At 39.8% G+C, this 17451-nt stretch overlaps 1 protein-coding gene across 3 annotated transcripts in view; it reads right to left on the bottom strand.

Moving 5' to 3' along the window:
- BEAN1 (brain expressed associated with NEDD4 1) overlaps positions 1 to 17451 on the bottom strand; it is a 53856-nt gene that overhangs the window by 25135 nt on the left and 11270 nt on the right. For 2 of the 3 annotated variants that reach the window (XM_013176653.3, XM_013176655.3), the window contains 2 exons: positions 17075 to 17209; positions 4901 to 5047 (listed from right to left, as the gene is read on the bottom strand). In XM_013176653.3, coding sequence (XP_013032107.1) covers positions 4901 to 5047; positions 17075 to 17209 — 282 coding nt within the window. The remainder of the gene's footprint in view (positions 1 to 4900; positions 5048 to 17074; positions 17210 to 17451) is intronic. The other variant, XM_013176656.3, reaches the window with a different exon arrangement.

Below are 17451 nucleotides of genomic sequence, written 5' to 3'. Positions count from 1 at the left end.
TTTAGGGTATTATGTTGATGTCACAGCAGCATGTATAGGTGCTGTTTCAAATTAACAGGAAAAATCTTCCAATTTTGAGATCCATGGTCTATTTTATCAACATGATAAATACCGTTGCAGTGAAACAAATCACTTTGGAGGTAAAACAGCCCACTTCGGGATGGACAATATATTTCTTCCCCTATTTTCTCATATACAAACAACTTTGAACTAATACAATTTTATAAGCAGGACCTGAAGCTATTACTTTTTTCAGAAACTCCATATTAGTGCTTGGAAATAAGTATGATGAGAATCCTATTTTGCCCATTATGGTAAAGTTACTTCCTGAGCTCAAATCCAACTTTGGCTGGTAGTGACTAAATCTGGGGTAAAAGCAGTAATTTTTATATTATGATAATTTCTGTTATTTTGACATATAAACTTTCTATCTTGATTTTTTTTTTGGGGGGGGGAAGTAGCAAAATAATATTTTTTCTTCTGAGATGGAAAGTTTTGAAGAACTGTAGTTGGAAAAAAAATATATATATGTTTTATATTACCTCAGCAGTGTGTCTCCTTGAACTGTGATATGGGAGTTTCATGTTTTCTCTTGGGGAGGTTGAGCTATGTCTGAACTATGATGTGACCAAAAGAGGACCTTTAAGGAGGAAACCCAATTAATTTGGTGGGGAGGGAGGGGTCCAAAACTTTCACAGAGAAAAGTTCAATTCATCATAAACTTTACTTTCCATATTTAAGATTTTTTTTTTTAATTAAACCAGTTAGTAATCTGACCTGCTCATGTGATCTGAAACTCTGGAATACAGCTAATAAAGAGCTGCAATAAAAGAGCTAATAAACAGCTGCAACAGAACTCTAAGAGTAAACTACTAACTGGGCTTCAGGAGTCCTATCCACATTATACCTTGAGTCTCCTAGAGAGCTTTTGGCTATGTGCTGCTGCTTATTTAGGACTTATCCTATAAAAATGATCATATTTCTTACTCCATCCTCACCTCTAGTCTTCAGTAGTAATAATCAACCAGAAAAAAAAAAAAAGTAGAGGAATGATTGATGTTAAGTGTGTAGAAAATAATTACAACGAAAATACTGAACTAGCTAGTTATGTAAGGCACTGGGTGCTAAGAGAGAAATCAGCTAACAGACACTGGAATCGAAAGATCTTACTTGAAGATGTATTGCTGTATGTAATATATCTCTCTGTCTTCCTTTTAAGGTGACTCTGAAATAATTAAAACGGCTTTGTAGTGTTGTTATGCAGTTCCATATGAATTATAGTGTTGGTGTCCCAGAGCATACAAAGTCTACAGTAGGACTTAGATTATCGTATGTATCTGTAAAAGCTACAGCAGTATCTGCCAGCATAAATCAAGGCTTTATCTGGTACCATTAATAAGCTATTTCACTCACTCAGATTTTGTCAAGGACTTCTGCTTAGACAGCTGCAGGAATGTCAATAATAGCAAACCAGATATTGATTCATGGGGTGGCTGCAATCACCTAGCCTCTTTGCTGCTAAAGGAGCCATGAAAATTCAAGGACGCTAAAAGATCTATAGAAATTACATTACTCAGACATTACTATTGTAAAACCTGGGGGCTAAAATCCCTTTCTTTAAAAACACAGTTGTTTACTATAGAAGACTTGTTTAGTTAGAGGACTGGTAAATCAGAGCACAGGACTCATGATATAGCCAATCAGTATCTAGGGGCTGCTTAGTACGCGTCCTGCATTCTGCCCTGTCCCGTAGTCATATTTGGCCTGCAGAGCTGAGTCGGGTTCAAGTGGGAGGGAAGACTGGCAGCCCTGAACAGCTGCAAAATGTAACTTCTCCCCAGGTGAAGGGCAGCGGTGTTTCTCTGAAGTAGCACAGCACTCTGCTGCCTTCCATATATAGCTTGTTTAATAGGTTCCACATGGTTCTTTCTCATAAAAAATACAATGCTGGTTCCTCTTTGAGACTTTTCCTCTTAAAAAAAGTAAAAAAAAGTGTGGCATTTAGGAAAGTCTATTTATTTATTCGCCTTCCTATATAACCTGCAGTGTTTAATGTGCATACTTTGAACATAACATGGAGTATCCAAGGCTACTTTCAGCATAGGGTAAATGCTGACAGCACCTAGAGTGGGTACCTACACCGTCCTGTCTGCTGGGAAGACCGAAGTCCTCAGTTTTTCCCCTAATAGAAGGCATATGTTAGGGGCTGATATTTACAAATGCCATCAGAAACATCTGTGTGTGCTGCACCCATTTCTCTCCAGGCAGTTAGAGATGCAGGCTGTGGTTATTTCTCCCTGTTCTTATAACTAAGCTATTTATTATTTTCAAAGAGGCTTTAAAAAAGGTATTTGTAAAGAAAGTAGAAATAGCTGTGAGTATTGTTCTGCATTGCTACCAAACAAGATTGAGTGAGAAAGTAATAGAAAGAGTAAGGCTAGGACATGAACTTGACCTTTTGCTGTGAGCACACTTTCTTAGGTTAGACTCTATTTAAATAATTGTATGCTATGGGGAAGTTGATTAAATTTCGATGTACAAAAGTCTTATAGATCTTTGCAATGAACAGTGTTGTAGGTTAGAATCTGTGTGACGCCCACTGAGCACAGTTGACAAAGCTTTAACTGGAATTCAGGATGATTTTAAGCCCAGGCAGTTTTTGTAGCATTTTGAACAAATGGGACCAGAAAATGTCTGAGTCTCAGACAATGTGTGTGTCCTGCAGGGGTGGTTCTAAATAAATTTAGATGGACTACCTAAATAAAAGCTTTTTTAAGGATACTGCTTGGAACAACACAGAGGAATAACAACCAATTTCCACCTTTTTCACGGCTGTGGTGTGCACATCAAAGAGATGTGCGTGGTACATTTAGTTTATCAAATAACTGTGATTTCATCTCTGGATACAATTTGCTATTTCAGATGGGACAAAATGATCTTCCTTTGGCTATTAGTCCATCACTGCAGGAAATCCCTCTGTTCCCATTAGAAAAAAATAAAAAAAAAATAATTGTGAATTTGTGATAAAAAGATACAGGATTCTTGGTGGAAAAGCTAGTATCTAGGCTGATGGGAAGTCCTGTAAGTGCGTGAGTAAATATACAGAGGAAGATATAAACAACTTTGTAATAGAAGATGAAGTTATTTCTGTTCCTGGATATCCCGATTGCATGTGACTGCAAGGGGATTTTCATCTGTGTACTTGCTAACAGCAAGGACTTTCACAATTGCCTAATAATAAATTAAAACAGAATCACATGAAAACAAAACAACAAAAAACAACCCAGCACCACCACCAAAACAAAACAAAACAAAAAAACAGCTGACCCTCTACTTCAATTTCCTCTTATCTGCCTTCATTATTTTTATCTACAGATAAAAGCTACATTGGTAGACTCATAATAAGACCAAGAGGCTTCACGCAGTGAGGCCAGTAAGGTGCTTCTATCCAAATTAACTGAACACACTTTTTTTTTTCCTTAACAAAAAGCTATATATTACATTATAGTCCTGCAGTACAGGAGAATTCAGAATGTTCTTCACTATGAGATCAATGTGAAAAGCTCACATCAGAATTTATAACCCTTTCAAAGAAGTCACTAAACTTAGATATGTAAATTGTATGCACCTGGTCTGATACGGGTAGGATTTGCATGAGATAGCTGGATATGCTGCTACTTCGCTTCTGGTGTGGAGGTATGAGCAAATTCAGTTTTTTAGGCATGAACAATGGGATGTAAAAGACATTCAAAGATTAAAAGCAAATTGAAATTTTCTATTCTTTGCATTAGTAGGTAATGATTTTTTTTGTGAAGAAGCTGACAGCATGAAAATAACTCCTATTTTATATGACACAGTAGAAATAGGGTTTGAGCTGTAGGAAAGTGAATGCTATTCTGAAAAAGGCTTTTTTTATGAAAGTGATGTAGCACTGAAAGGAATAAAAGGGAGAAAACCTAGTGTGCCAGGCTTATGAGAGAAATAACAACAACTAGCAAAATACAGTGGGATTTATCTGTGTTGTGCTGGACACTATCTTATATCTTGCAATTAAACACGTGGGGAAAATCCCTTCCAGCAGGAGTAGAACCACAGGCCTTGGATGGCCGGGAGAGGTGTCTGTTTCCATGGGTGGGTGCTGTGGCTCTGAGGGCTGTGATGTACCCTTCTGCTCACTGACCTCTGAGGGCCTCCTGCTCCCAGAGGGGGCACAGCCGGGGGCTCTGGGACAGCACAGAGGCCTCGAACTTGCTTAAAGAAGGAGTAATACAACTAGCCAGGTTGCTCAAATGTAACAGAAATAAAGAAGGGGCTATTTTCTACTGAAAGCTCTTGGGCTTTAATGCATGAACTCATGCATGATGATGTTAGCATGGAGGTACAGGGACAGATTGCAATTATTTATCAAGGAAGCTATGAACACTGTACAAAATTAAAGCGTATTTGAACCCCAGCCTTCTTAGATAGCTTCTGCATTGGTATTAATTGGAGAAAAGTGCTAGAAAAGTTAACAAGGAAAACCACCGTTTAATGGAGCTACACCTACAGCTTTATAATGTTCAGCCTGGGCTTACTGTCATACTACAACTTGTTCTAAAGGCTGTGATGAATATCATATAGTGCAGGGACTTTCACTTTAGATCCCATCTCTGATCTCCCTTGTGCTGACAGCATATGATACAAGAAATATCACGCTGTTTGGATTATGAAAATAATTGATGTATTCATATTTACTGTCTCACTTCTGAATACTAGCCTGTTCAGTCCTTCTGGGGATGAGATCACAGATTTTTCTAAACAGCAGCTGCTCCACAGTTTCTTAAAATATCAGATTTAAGAGATGGGCCAAGGAAGACAGGGTTGATGATAAAAACAGATGGCTTCATTGCTAACAATATACCTGAGCTTGCAGGCACTGAACGCTTGTGAAGGTGTGGGCAACTTTGTTGATTCAAGAAATGGTGAGGCTGCTCAGTAGGGTTCTTGGTTCTGGAAGGAAAGTCACTGCTCCGGTTCCTCGCTTGTGTTACTTGGAGATAAACACTGTCTGTGAAGAGGAAAGATTCGAGAAATCCTAATAATTTGAATGTTTATTCCTTCTGTTCCTCTTTATCAGTGTTTGATTAATCTCACCCAGACTGGTCCACAATTTTATCCACCTCCTACAGGTGCCAACCTGGCAGAAAAAAATGCATTCTATATATAGGGCTAAGAAGAGGGAAATCCTTTCTTGCCCAAACAAAAGAGGTTGCCTGGAGCTGCTGTGGAAGTTGGTGAGACCAGCTGCTGTCTTGTCCTCTCTTTTGGGAAGTGTGGCTGGCCACGGGCTGTTGGGAACTCGATGTTACCGTGCCTGTAACACCCTGGCTACAGTGGTGATGAGTACTGTGGTGCTGGATATTGTTAAATACAAGCATTTTGTGTGCACGTGGAACCTGTGCAACAACTGCAGCTCCACTATCTCAGTGTGTGGGTAACGTGGCGGCTCTCCGTAACGAACCACTCATACCACTTGCTCTGTATTAGCTTCTCCTTTGTGTCTACCCACAGTACAAACATCTATGCACGTGCTGCGCCAAGAACAGACATTGTATGTTTGATTACTAGTGGTCAAGCATACCCATAGACACAGAAAACTGCTTAGGAGAAAGTGAATTAAGAAATACCGAATAATAAATGTCTATTCATTGTCATTTCACAAAGGTCTGAAGAGGTCTGTGCATTGAATTCTTTGCAGTTGTGGTGCTAATAAATTGTTCAAGATCTGGTTTGCTTTCTTAGTCCAGGGTTGTCAACATTATTGCCTGAGAAGAATGACCTTCACTTCTTGTTGGAAATCTGGATAAAAGCTAAAACCAATACTGTTCCCTGAATGTAAGGGAACACGGGGGCTGTACAGCACTGGGTTGTCACCAGCAGACCGAGGCTTTTCCTGGGGAAAGAAACATATGGCCGTGTCGCTGGGTGTGCCGCAGGGGTCAGAGACTGGCTTGGAAGCATTAGCTGCCTTATCTCAGAAAGCAGTCCCAGAGGCAGTGTGCAGTTTTGGCTAGGAGGCCTGGGGAGAAGGGAGTGGGTTGCAGCCCTGGGCCCCATCAGGACGCATGTAACATTTGTACAGAACTTCTTCCAGTGGTAGGGACGTGGCGATGTTTGTGATGGATATCCTTGAATTAATGGAATACTTCACTAGTCTTATGTACTCTGCAAACACTGTCCTTTGGACTCTTACTTAAGGTAATTTAATATGACTACATCAAACCCATGCCTGCCTCCTACAAAAGTGTATATGCATATATTTTCACAAATAGTTGCTGTGTTACGATCCCAAATCAAGATTAATATGAAATCAGTTTGTCTAATGTCAGCCTTAATCTTAACTTTCACTTATCATCCTTTAATAAAGAGCTCTTCTCAGTTTCATTGGCAATATCTGCTGATAAAATTAGGCTTTATTCACTGCAGTTCAGCAGACTGAAACAAGGTTTTCATGTCTCTAACTCAGTAGGAGAGATGCTGACTTTAAGACATATTCTATTTCCGTTTGGTGAATGCTGCTTCATTTATCATTCATAAGTGCAGAGGAGAATTAAGGAGGCTTCCTACCCAACCCCTTCCCTTTCAACTTGGATGAAATAACTGCTCAAGGGAGCAGATTCAGAGCAGAATTATCCCCATATAACTGATGCTGCAGGTGCACCACTTCTGTAAGGACCAGGTGGTGGGGCATTTTGCGGTTCCCTCTGTAACAGGGCTCATGGCTTTTGGTGGGTTACAGAAGGAAGTTCTGTGGACCTACTTTGTGTAGTATTAGCTACCTATTAGGACAAAATAGCACCGTACACATTGGGAGGACACCGTACTTGCTGGACTTTGCAGTGCAATGAACAGCTATAGGCCTGGAAATTTACTGCCTGTGTATCCAACATGTTTTTTCTGCCCTGGTAGAAAAGACAATGTATCAGGAACTTGGCGTCCAAACTCTAAATGCTGTTCCCTTTTCAAAGGAAAGTCGTGGTATTAGTGTTAAAAGGTAGCACGTTGCCCAACTCCAAGTCATTACAATGCCAGTATCTCTGGAGGCAGTGAAGTCAATTTCTCAAGCACCAAACAATAAGCTAAATGTGCAGTTTCAGCATATCCAGCCTGTGACCCTTTTTTTTGTCTTGTTAAGTCATGAAATCCCATGCTGACCTCTATTAGTACAAGTATGATCCAGTTCTGTCACACGGACGCTTCATTGTGTGCCTCCTGAAAGGACCAGAAACGATCAAATTGCATTGCAGTCTTCTGAGGACAAATGGTTGTACTGAGGCTGGGGATGCACGCACCAATAAATTGGAGTGGCGTGGAGCTTTAGCTGGAGGTTTTGTAAGTCAACAACCACAAGGGCAGCCCCTTAACTCTGCTCTTCCTTGAATTGACTTCTGATTTGAATTAAACCCGATCAACGCTTGCTGTGGTGTATGATCTATGTTCTGTGCTCTGTGTTGTCATGTTCTAATCCTGCATTTTTTCCTGCACTTTCTGTGATCTTTGGAAGAAGGATGAGTTACCAGCACAATGTTCAGTTGAGCTAAGGATTTACTTGTGATGAATATTACATGGGTTGTTTTAAGATGGAAAATAGAAGGAAAAAAGAGACTTACAGTGGAAACTTTTTTTTTTCCTCGATGCTTTCATTTCTTCTGCAGTGGGGATTACTGTGCTATTTATTCTTTATGTTGAAAGTATAGTACTTTATGTTGAAAGTATAGGAAAGTATGTCTGTTAGATTTTTCATATTTAACTTTATATTATTTAAAAACTGGGAAACATAAGTAACATTCCTCTACTGTTTTTCTGTATTTTGTTTTTTACCCTGATGATATTTCCTTCTCCCGGTCAACAAAAGTTTGACATGTGAGACATAGGCCTGTCTCATTCATTCATTGTCATCATCATCAGGTAAACTTTCTGTCCTTGTTAGCTCATGTCCAATGGAATATGTCCAGAACAGGGATTTTATAGCTCTTTGTAAAGCCAGTGCTGAGTACTATCCCCAGTGTAATACTCAGGGCAAGAATATGTTTGGAGCCCAACCAAAGCTTGTGGAGTAACCTCACTGTATCTTAATGAAGTGATGAATGTCTTGTATTTTCATGGACTGACCTCTTGTTTCTGTATCAATTATGGACTTGTACATATCCCTGCTGTGCTCTCTCCTTATGTAGTGTACACACGCTATATTCCTAGTCTTGAGAATCAGGATTCCTGAATCAAGAGTATGTGTGAAAAACAGCTAGCTAACAAGCACAGGGATACAAATTTTATTCTCATGGCATTAAAGTTTCAAGGAAAAGAAATGCATCTCTGCATTGCTGACATTGAGCCAACAGTTTCAGTCTGAGAACAATTTTATTTGTAATCCCCTGCTAAATGCAAATAAGTTCTGTGTCTCTTTCTTGTGGAGATTGCTTCCCTGAGTCAGTGGAGTTCATTTACATTTTGGTGACATCCACAAGAATTTTGCCAACACAGCTTATTACTGCAAACATTGCGTCAGTTCTGACATTTTTCTTTCCCGGGAGAATCCCCAGAGTGGCTGTTACTGTTCTTAGCAGCAGACTTGGGGCTTCATGAGCAGAGGCACACAGAAGCCACGCCGGTCTTAACCATTCTGTCCTCCACCTGGCAGAGCATATCCCCGAGGTCCCCACCACAACATTTTATGGCCACAATGTGAAGCACACTGGAGAAGGGAACTGAGTGGATAAAAACCTTCCCCATGCCAGTTTGCTCCTGGAAGCAGAATCAGCACGCTGACCTTGCTCCTAGAGACCCAGGCTCAGTCCCTGCGCCTGCTGCACAAACACCTGTGTTGGCACACCCAGGATTGCCACGCTGCGCCAGTGGGACACACCAAACGCCAAGCACCTGGGGTAGGGGTGTCTTCCCTCTGCTCTCACAACCAAAAGTTTTGATCTCAAACTGCAGCCCTGGTCATTCAGGCTTTCAGGATCTTCACAATTTGAACGTAACCTGAATCTTCAGGTTAGATATTTTTTTTTTAAATTTAATTATTTTATTTGCATCTTCATAGTACGAATCCTATGTATTCAAATTCAAATTAATCCTGCAGTCTTGGGGCCAGACAACTGAATCCATGGAAGACAAAAGTTATCTCTGTAATTGCCCTGAAGGTTTTTATACAAGCATACTCAATTCCCAGCAAAGAATCCTCTTGCCCATGTAGCTGTTATAGCAGGTGCAGTGTTACAAAGATGAAGAACTTCCCTTTAGGACAGAAGCATGATCCGAGTCAGACCCTGAACTCTTCAGCCTTCCTTTCACATGAGCAGTACGTGCCTTCCTCTGGCTCTGCCATGCAGCAGGAACTATGGGCAGTGCTTCTCACAGAAAGGATGTCAGTAGTGGTTCATTCGTTTACAAGCAGCATTTACTAGTTCTGTGAATTCCTGTTGTTGATGGGAGTCTAACAGTACTGAGTAAGATAGGTAGGAAAATACTTTTTTGGTTTACCACTATGTATTTTTTCTGCCCTGCTTATGTATTTGTACATAATATGTATTTATTTGCCACTGTGCTCTCTGAAACAAAGCCTGGCAGCTAAAAGCAACACTGCAGTGTAATGGTTTGAACAGACCTGTTAGGCACTCAGATGGAACCAAGCAAATTATTTCAGTCATGACTTAGGGCATATTTGAATTTAGAATTTTAAGTAGATTTTATTTCCCCTGGCCCTGCTGACTTTTTTTTCCCTATTTGCTCTCTATTCTTCATCATATTCTCAATTCCATTGCATATGTTATTGCACTAACTCATGTTTTGTAAAGCTAATGTGCCAAAAAGCTGGATTCTGCCACTTATTTAGAAAGAGACTGGACAAAAGTATTGGGCCTCAATTCAGGAAAGCGCTTATGTGCGTACTTTAGGTACTTCAAATACACCCTTGATTTGATTCGTACTAAATTCTCCAATTCCGGGACTGCTGAGATGCATGTTTAACACATTTCTGTCACGGGAGCTATTTGCCTATCTGATGGGCTCTTTTACTTGTCTTGCATTTTTGAAAGCCTGCATTTATACAAGAGTTACAATAGAAATTAGTTACATGTTTTAAAGTAGCCTATTTTGAAATTCATATACTTCATATTTACTTTTCAAACGAAAGTGTGTATCGAGACAATTCCATAACTAGATCAGTTCCTTGTCTGCGCAGGTTTACAGAGCAGCCTTTGGGCCTGCTGCTTTGATAGCTGCTCTCCTTTTAAACTTCTGCTTCTGGTCCAGTAAAAATAAAACCAGACAAAGAAATGTTTCTATATATTTCAAAATACAGCAATAATACAGATAAGTTTTCACTCTGAAACTGAACTAGCAAGTCAGTTCAGAACTCGTACGCCCCAGATATGCCTCAGAACCCCAGATTAAATGCAGACTTTTTTTTTTCCCTTCCTGCTACACATTCCCTTCCTCCATCTTTTTTTGGTATTTTTAAGTCCTTGTCCTAATAGAGAAGCTTGAATGTACTACAGTAGTGTTCCTGAATATAAGGAATAACATTATGTTGCTTCTTAAGTCTGTTAGGGTGCCCATAATACAGCAGTTTTTCAAAGCTGACAAGTACAGTTATAAATGTTTACTAGGCAAAGAAGCAAAGTTAAAGAAAGATGAAATGATTTCTCAAGAAGAAACTGGCACAGTCAGGACAGACAGTTCTCTTGAGTTTGGAGTTCTTTCCTGCAAGACAGTGCCTTGACCTGCCTCTCATTTGTGGTTCTTTCGGTGGTCACTACAACTAGGTTTCACTCTGATTCATTGGTGCGTGACAGTACCGTGCAGATTAAGTGCAATACTCACCCACTTCTGGAACTTTACCTAGCAGCTTATTTTAAGAATCAAAGCCCTCTAGGTCTCCCATTTGGGCGCTACCAACAGAGTGGATGCATCTAGAGGGCAAGTTGGACCCTTTGAAATCACCTTCATGATCTCCTGTCCCTGTCCACAGCCGATAACAGAGTACATAAGCCCCTCGTCAGATGGTGCGAATACCGGACTAGGTAAAGCCTGGATACAAATTTGCAAGGAGGCTGTGAAATGATAAATTCCTTTTCCTTTGTTGGAATGACTCCAAAAGGATACCTAATGGAATTAACCTGGAATGAACAGAAACAACAGGATGCATTCATCGGGTTGAAATTTAATATTTTAAGTGACTGTTGTCACTGTTATTTCAGGAGCTGTTATGTTCATGTAACAGTTAAGTAACACTGCCATGCCTCTCAGAATTTGCTTTTCCAACAAGAACTGTACAAAATCAAAGACTGGATAGTACTTAAACATTCTTTCCTCGATAGACTCAAGAATAGATTAACTTTCCTAGTTGACTCCAAGCAGGGTTATCTGTAGAGACCTTTCCATTGGCAGGATTACCTACATAACACTATATAAAGCTGCAACTACAACGATGGAGATTAATTATTCCGAATGACCTGGGATGCTTAATGGAAGGACAATTTGTGGGATTATCTGTATAGATGCAGCTTTTAGAACAAACATTAAGTCTGGCTCCTGTTAATGTGAGCCTTAAGTAAAGTCAGTGGGAGAAATTTACTGTAAGTTTTGCAGTATTTAATTATTTTGTTGATAATAAAAAAGTATCAAGTACATGAGACACAATTCCTTTGTCACAAAAGGCTCCAGCCATGTAACCCATGGAAGTGGGAGCAGTGATTGCACAGGTTATGACGATCTTTAGCTTCAGTGGGAAAAATTCCTTGGTTCCAATGAAAATGTATGTTTAAATCTGAAGCAGAATTTTAGCCTTTAATACTACTTTCTCATGAATTCAGGATCTGTCTAGATAAATAATGCATCCTTAAAAAAGCAGATAGGTTGTATGAGACACTAAAAGGCAGATAAAAATTTGGTATGCAAGTGAGCTTCTATCCTATAAAGCTGGCTGAAGGAGGGGAGCTGAAAAATAGGCCAAGACAAGTATGTCTTAAGTGTTACAGGTCAACACCATTTTGCTGAGTGTATTTTCTGAAGAAATACATGGTTAACCTTTGAGCAAAGATTATATATTTGATTTCTTCTTATGGCAAGGGAAATATTAGCTTGTTTTCTCAACTGGAACAAATCTATGCATTGCTTCTCAGGGCAGTTTCTGTTGAGTACATGCAGTACACTGCTTTTGTTATGACTTAGCAGTGGTTCTGCTTCTGAGTCAAGGGGATTTAATGGGAAAAAATCACTGTCAGTCGATTTAAGGAAGGGGAGCACAAGAAAGAGAAAGGGGGAGAAAGAGAGGAAGAAAGACAAGAGAATCCAGCTTCTCGTGGCGATTCTGGTTGACTGATACAGGAAGCATAGGCTTGAAATACACTTTAAATAGTTCAAGTTCTTTCCCATTAGGCTGAAATTTCATGGTAGCTGCACATTAAATCAAATACTTCTGTGTCAATGTTTTGTCTCTTAAATGCTAAAATTAAGCTCCGAGAGTATGCTAAGAGTGTAATTATTTGTCTCTGAACACTGAAATAACTATAGAGGGTAAAATCTACCTACACAGGGAGGGTAAAAATCAACAGAACTGTGGGAATTTATAATCCTGCAGTGTGACATGAGTAATTGTTTTTTTTTTTCTTTTAAGTTAAGGCACCTCTTTTACAAAGATATGTTTATATATATGAATGCACACATCACCTGTTGGTAAGCATACACTGTTGGCTGTTTAAGAATCATCTCTGAATGCACACACACAGCTCCTCAAGCTGCTGTTGCTTACTATAGTGCCATAAACAGCCTTTTAGGAATATCAGGCCTGTGGTTTAACATACAGACTGGTACTGTTGTTCTTTAGTTAAGGCTTCTAGACATTATGGTAACATGGTGAAGAAGCTGGATGTGTGAGGTGCTACAAAAAGAATGAAGAGTCCCTCCTCTGAAGTGAACTTAACCTATGAACCTGTTGTGAACTAGACTATGGTTTGTGATGACAGTAGTACAAACGTTTTCCATCTTGTAGCAGTGTGCTAAATGTAGGATAGAAATCTCCCCTGGAATGTAGCCTCACTCAGAAGTCCACTTTTCCTCTAAGTAGATGATGATCTGGATTTTGAGGACCCAATATTTTCCTGATTTCCTTCCTCTCCCCGAAAATTCACTTTACCGTGGCTAGCTGCAGAGCTTTTCCCATACGTGCCTGGCTCTGAAAGGATGTGTAAAATACTACAGCCCGTCTTTCCTTTATAAATAGCACACTGTGTAAGCCCTCTGGAATCTTTCTCACTGTCTCAGGATGCACTGCACGTCTCTGCCATTTGCTTAGAACTGGGCAAGTCATAATGTGGAGAGTTCCGCAATGGGAGTGGATAGCCACAAAATACATTTGGGCATTACAGCAGCCAACCACAAGAGATTTCAGCAGCTACATGATAGTAAAACTGGCGTAATGGGTGTAATGCAGTTGAGAAAGAGCTGTCAGCTTTGTTTTTCTTTCTCCCTAGGTATTTATTTCCGAACTCATTTCTTTGTGTTTCTTTTTTGTTTGCCCTTCCCATTTCTGAGGTGCTGCTTACCTGCATAGCTTATACAAAGCAACCTCTGATGCTAAATGAGTACTGAGACCACATGGTGGTGGTTACTGGTTACAGGGAGCCCCCTCTACAGACACTATTCTATCCGATTTCATGAATGCTAGGACAAAAAGTTCTTACTTTACTCACTCCCAATGCCTATGTAAGTGAGTCCAGAATATTGTTAGGCATTAATGACACAGTGAGCAGGAGGTGATTTGAAAGTTATTTCCCTTTGACTCTATCATTAGTTTGCCTCTGTGGTTGATGTACTGCCAATGTTTTAAGAGCTAGATCTCACACATTCCCCTTAGATTCTGACAAATCTGAAATCCCCTGCAGTGAATGTACATGCACAGTGTGCACCTATAACAAACTGAGGAACTTGGCCGTTTGTTTTTCCATTTAAGGAAAAATGCTGGGCAAAGAAACTTCTAACAGGTAGACTCTGGAAAACCTTTTTGTTCTGAAAAGCTGCACTAAGCACAACATGACATGCTTTTGGATGTTATGATCTGAAGTTAGGCGTTTGTTTAGAAGCCTGGAAGCTCCTGGGGAGTGAACTGTACTGCTTTTCAGAAACAGGTCAAAATTCTCCCTGGGAATGTGTTTGTTGAGACCATCCTTAAAAATGTCTAATACCAGTACTTGAACAGAAAAACATGCAATAAGGGAACTACAGTTCTTTCTTGTTACCTGCTTATTAATTATGTAGGGTTTCATCTGAAGTAGATGAAGTTATTCTTTGCCAAAATTAAAAAAAAATAACTTTGACATGTGAATACCTCTAACTGTAAAGTAAACAACAAATTTGGGATGAGAAAGAACAATGGTAACTAATATGTAAAATATTTTCCTGATATTCTCACACATGCTTTGCAGCTCAAGGGTAAAATGCTTTAAATGACTGCTGGTTTCGGTGGGCTTCACAGGTGCATGGCTCCTGCCAGGAAATTCTAAAATGTGCTAGGATGAGCTAGCCTGAATGAAGGTCTTTGTTGTGGGTTAAATGTTTAGATGTTAGTATTACAAAAAAAAAAAGTTAGAAATAGCAATTCCAGTGGAATGACTCTATCTTACACATGTATAGAAACAAAATATGGATGATATATTTAAATGTACACACAGTCATCTTACAAATTATATAATGTTATCTGTAGTTTAGTCACAAGGGGATTTTTTTGTACACAAGCACTTCATTTTCATGTGCTCACACAGCCATGTGCTCAGGTTTCTTAATGCAAGCGCTGCTGTGTATGGAAACCTGTCAGCTTTTCAATTTCATCTAGCTCTGTCACTGCCTTGTCCTTCTTTACTAGGTAGCGCTGCTGTTTTGGATGGCATGAGGCTGAAGGGAATGGCACACCGGATCTAACTGCACAGCCTTTCTGTGTAGATTTTCTGTTGGTGCTTATTTTCTAACAGGTCTTGCTGCTATTCTGCAAAATCAACACACGACAGAGGTGCTTTGGCACCCGTCTTGTCTGAAACATTTCTGTGTCTGTGAAGTGTAGATGAAGTGACAGATGTTAGTGCCTTGCTGGATAACACTCTGCTCTCAAGTTCAGCTGTGAACAGCAAATCAGTCTTTCCATTCCAAATAATGAATTTCTCCTCTAGGCAGTTTCTGATTTGTGTGCGCTTCTGTAACCATTGCAAATGATCTGTTGGTTTTGTCTTTTTGAGCTCTTCAGACTGTAATGTGTTCAGAGCAAACGTGTGACTATTTGACTCTGTTTTGTCAGCTGTCACTGTTGTAGCTTATTACTACTGAATTGACAGCTTTGCATTTCAAAAAATACGTATTTATTGAATGTTAAAAAGAGCCGGTTGCCACTCAGTACTTACTTTATGCACACCTTTATGGAAGGGCAGAAAATAATACTACTGTGAGATGCAAGTTGTTAAAAGGTTTTTATGTGATCTAGGCAAGATATATAAGATCATCAAAACTGAGGTGTTCCTACTAATCTTCCACCACCACTCCCCAACACATTCTTGCAGAAAAAAAAAAAAAAAAAACCACAAAAAAACAACCAACCAAACAACAACAAAAAAAACCATATCTAGCTCTAATCTCTGCTGATTGGATTAATGCCTAAAGCATGGAGAGCTGAGGTCTTGCCTAAATTCAGCTTGTGTCCTCCTGTGCATGTTAGTCCTTCTGTATTCTCAGCTATAAACTCCAAATCTTTCCATGCTCCATGGATCTGGAGCCTGCTCTATTTAATGGACTGTGAGCGATTCTACAGAGTGCTTGTGCTGTATTAATGTTTGAACTGCAGTGTAAAGCCAGGTAGTGGGTTGTGACAGGTGTGGCTCTGCGGACTGAACACTTGGAGTTGAGGACCTGCTTTTTATGGTGTGCATGTGTCAAAGGCTTTGACTTTGCTTTAGCTCTGCCTTGCGTCTGTGGACCTGAATACCCATTAGAGGATGGGTGTACTGGGCTCACTCCTGAAACTCAGTTTTGGATATACTTTCATCTGTCAGTAGCTGTCAGTTTGCTTTCCCTATTGTAACTTCTGGTCTTTTTGCAGAACTGTGGCTGTGTTCTGTGTACAATGTTGTGTTAACTCAAAAACCAAAGTCGTCAAGTATTTCTGGCAAGCAGTGACAGCAGTATGGGATCAGTCCAGTTTTTGCCATGTGAAATAGGGGTCTAAAAGCATTTTTGCTCTTAGATGTTGCTAGTTACAAAATGGGTATGTTAAAAGGAAGATTTTAGAGTTAAAGCTGTAGCTTGAAATTAACAAGTAAACACGATGAGAATAAGTAGGAACAGAAAAAGCTGAGATGGTTAACCCACCAAGTTTGCTAGTAAATGGCTATGCTGAGATTATGACATGCTTGTTCAGCAGAAATACTCTAACTCATCTTTCAACCTGTTTGACAAAATGGTCTTCTGAAACAAACGGCTAAAGCTATCTGCACTGTTTACAGCGATTACCCTGTTACTCCTTTAAATACAGTGGATATCACTGACTTGACAGTAATTCTTACCTCTCCTCTGCTCCCCCAAAGTATAATTTTAATCTGCTGGCAGTTTGTTTATTCGCATCAACATTTCCAAAGGCAGAGTGCCCAGCCAGCAGCTACTGCTCTGTAGAGCCGCCAGTGTTTAATTGTTTCCGGCAGTGATGACTGCCTTTTTAAGGCCTTATTCTATTTTATTTTATTATATTTTATTTTCCCAACTGGCAATTCAGAGCAGTATCCTTCACAATACATTAGCTTAATGCATTTTGATCTGGACCAAATCTTCCATTTCCCGCTACTGCTGATACTTATTTACTATTCCACTTGAAATGCGTGTAGCATAAATGATTTAGACATAAGTAAAGCTCTAAATATCCGTATCCTTGCAACAGCAAAACCAGATCAAATCTCGTATGTAGAACAGTATATTGCTACAAAGACAGATTCAGTGAGAAAACAGATTTGCATTCGTAGGACATTGTCACGATTTAGGAAGGTGCAGGGTAACTCACTTGAGCAGGTTAGCTTGATGGACATGTAGTCTCTGCCACAGTCCTTCTTGTAGTGACAGCGCAGCCAGTTTGAGAGGCAGAGGCCGTTACCACACTGTAGTTCTTCTTTTTTACAAGGCAGAATGCTCTGTTCGTCTGAAAGGAGGAGAAACGATTGATGACTTTGTGTAACAAGCAACTCCCTCCTGGGTAACAAAGCCCAGTGTCTACTGCAAGTCAGCCTTCCTGCTTCTGAAAGCCCTGGGCGGATGAAAATACTCTCTTTTTTGTTAGACCTGAAAAGGGTCTGAAACTTAAACAAATGCTTCCTAGGCTATTGTTGCTGCTCATTTAAATAGTGTTAGAGACGGATAAGGTCTGTGTGAAGTACACCAAAA

This window comes from Anser cygnoides, chromosome 12, assembly GCF_040182565.1.
Source record: "Anser cygnoides isolate HZ-2024a breed goose chromosome 12, Taihu_goose_T2T_genome, whole genome shotgun sequence".
NCBI lineage: Eukaryota > Metazoa > Chordata > Aves > Anseriformes > Anatidae > Anser > Anser cygnoides.
The sequence above is the reverse complement of the archived record's forward strand: the minus strand, read 5'-3'. Positions and strand labels throughout refer to the sequence as shown.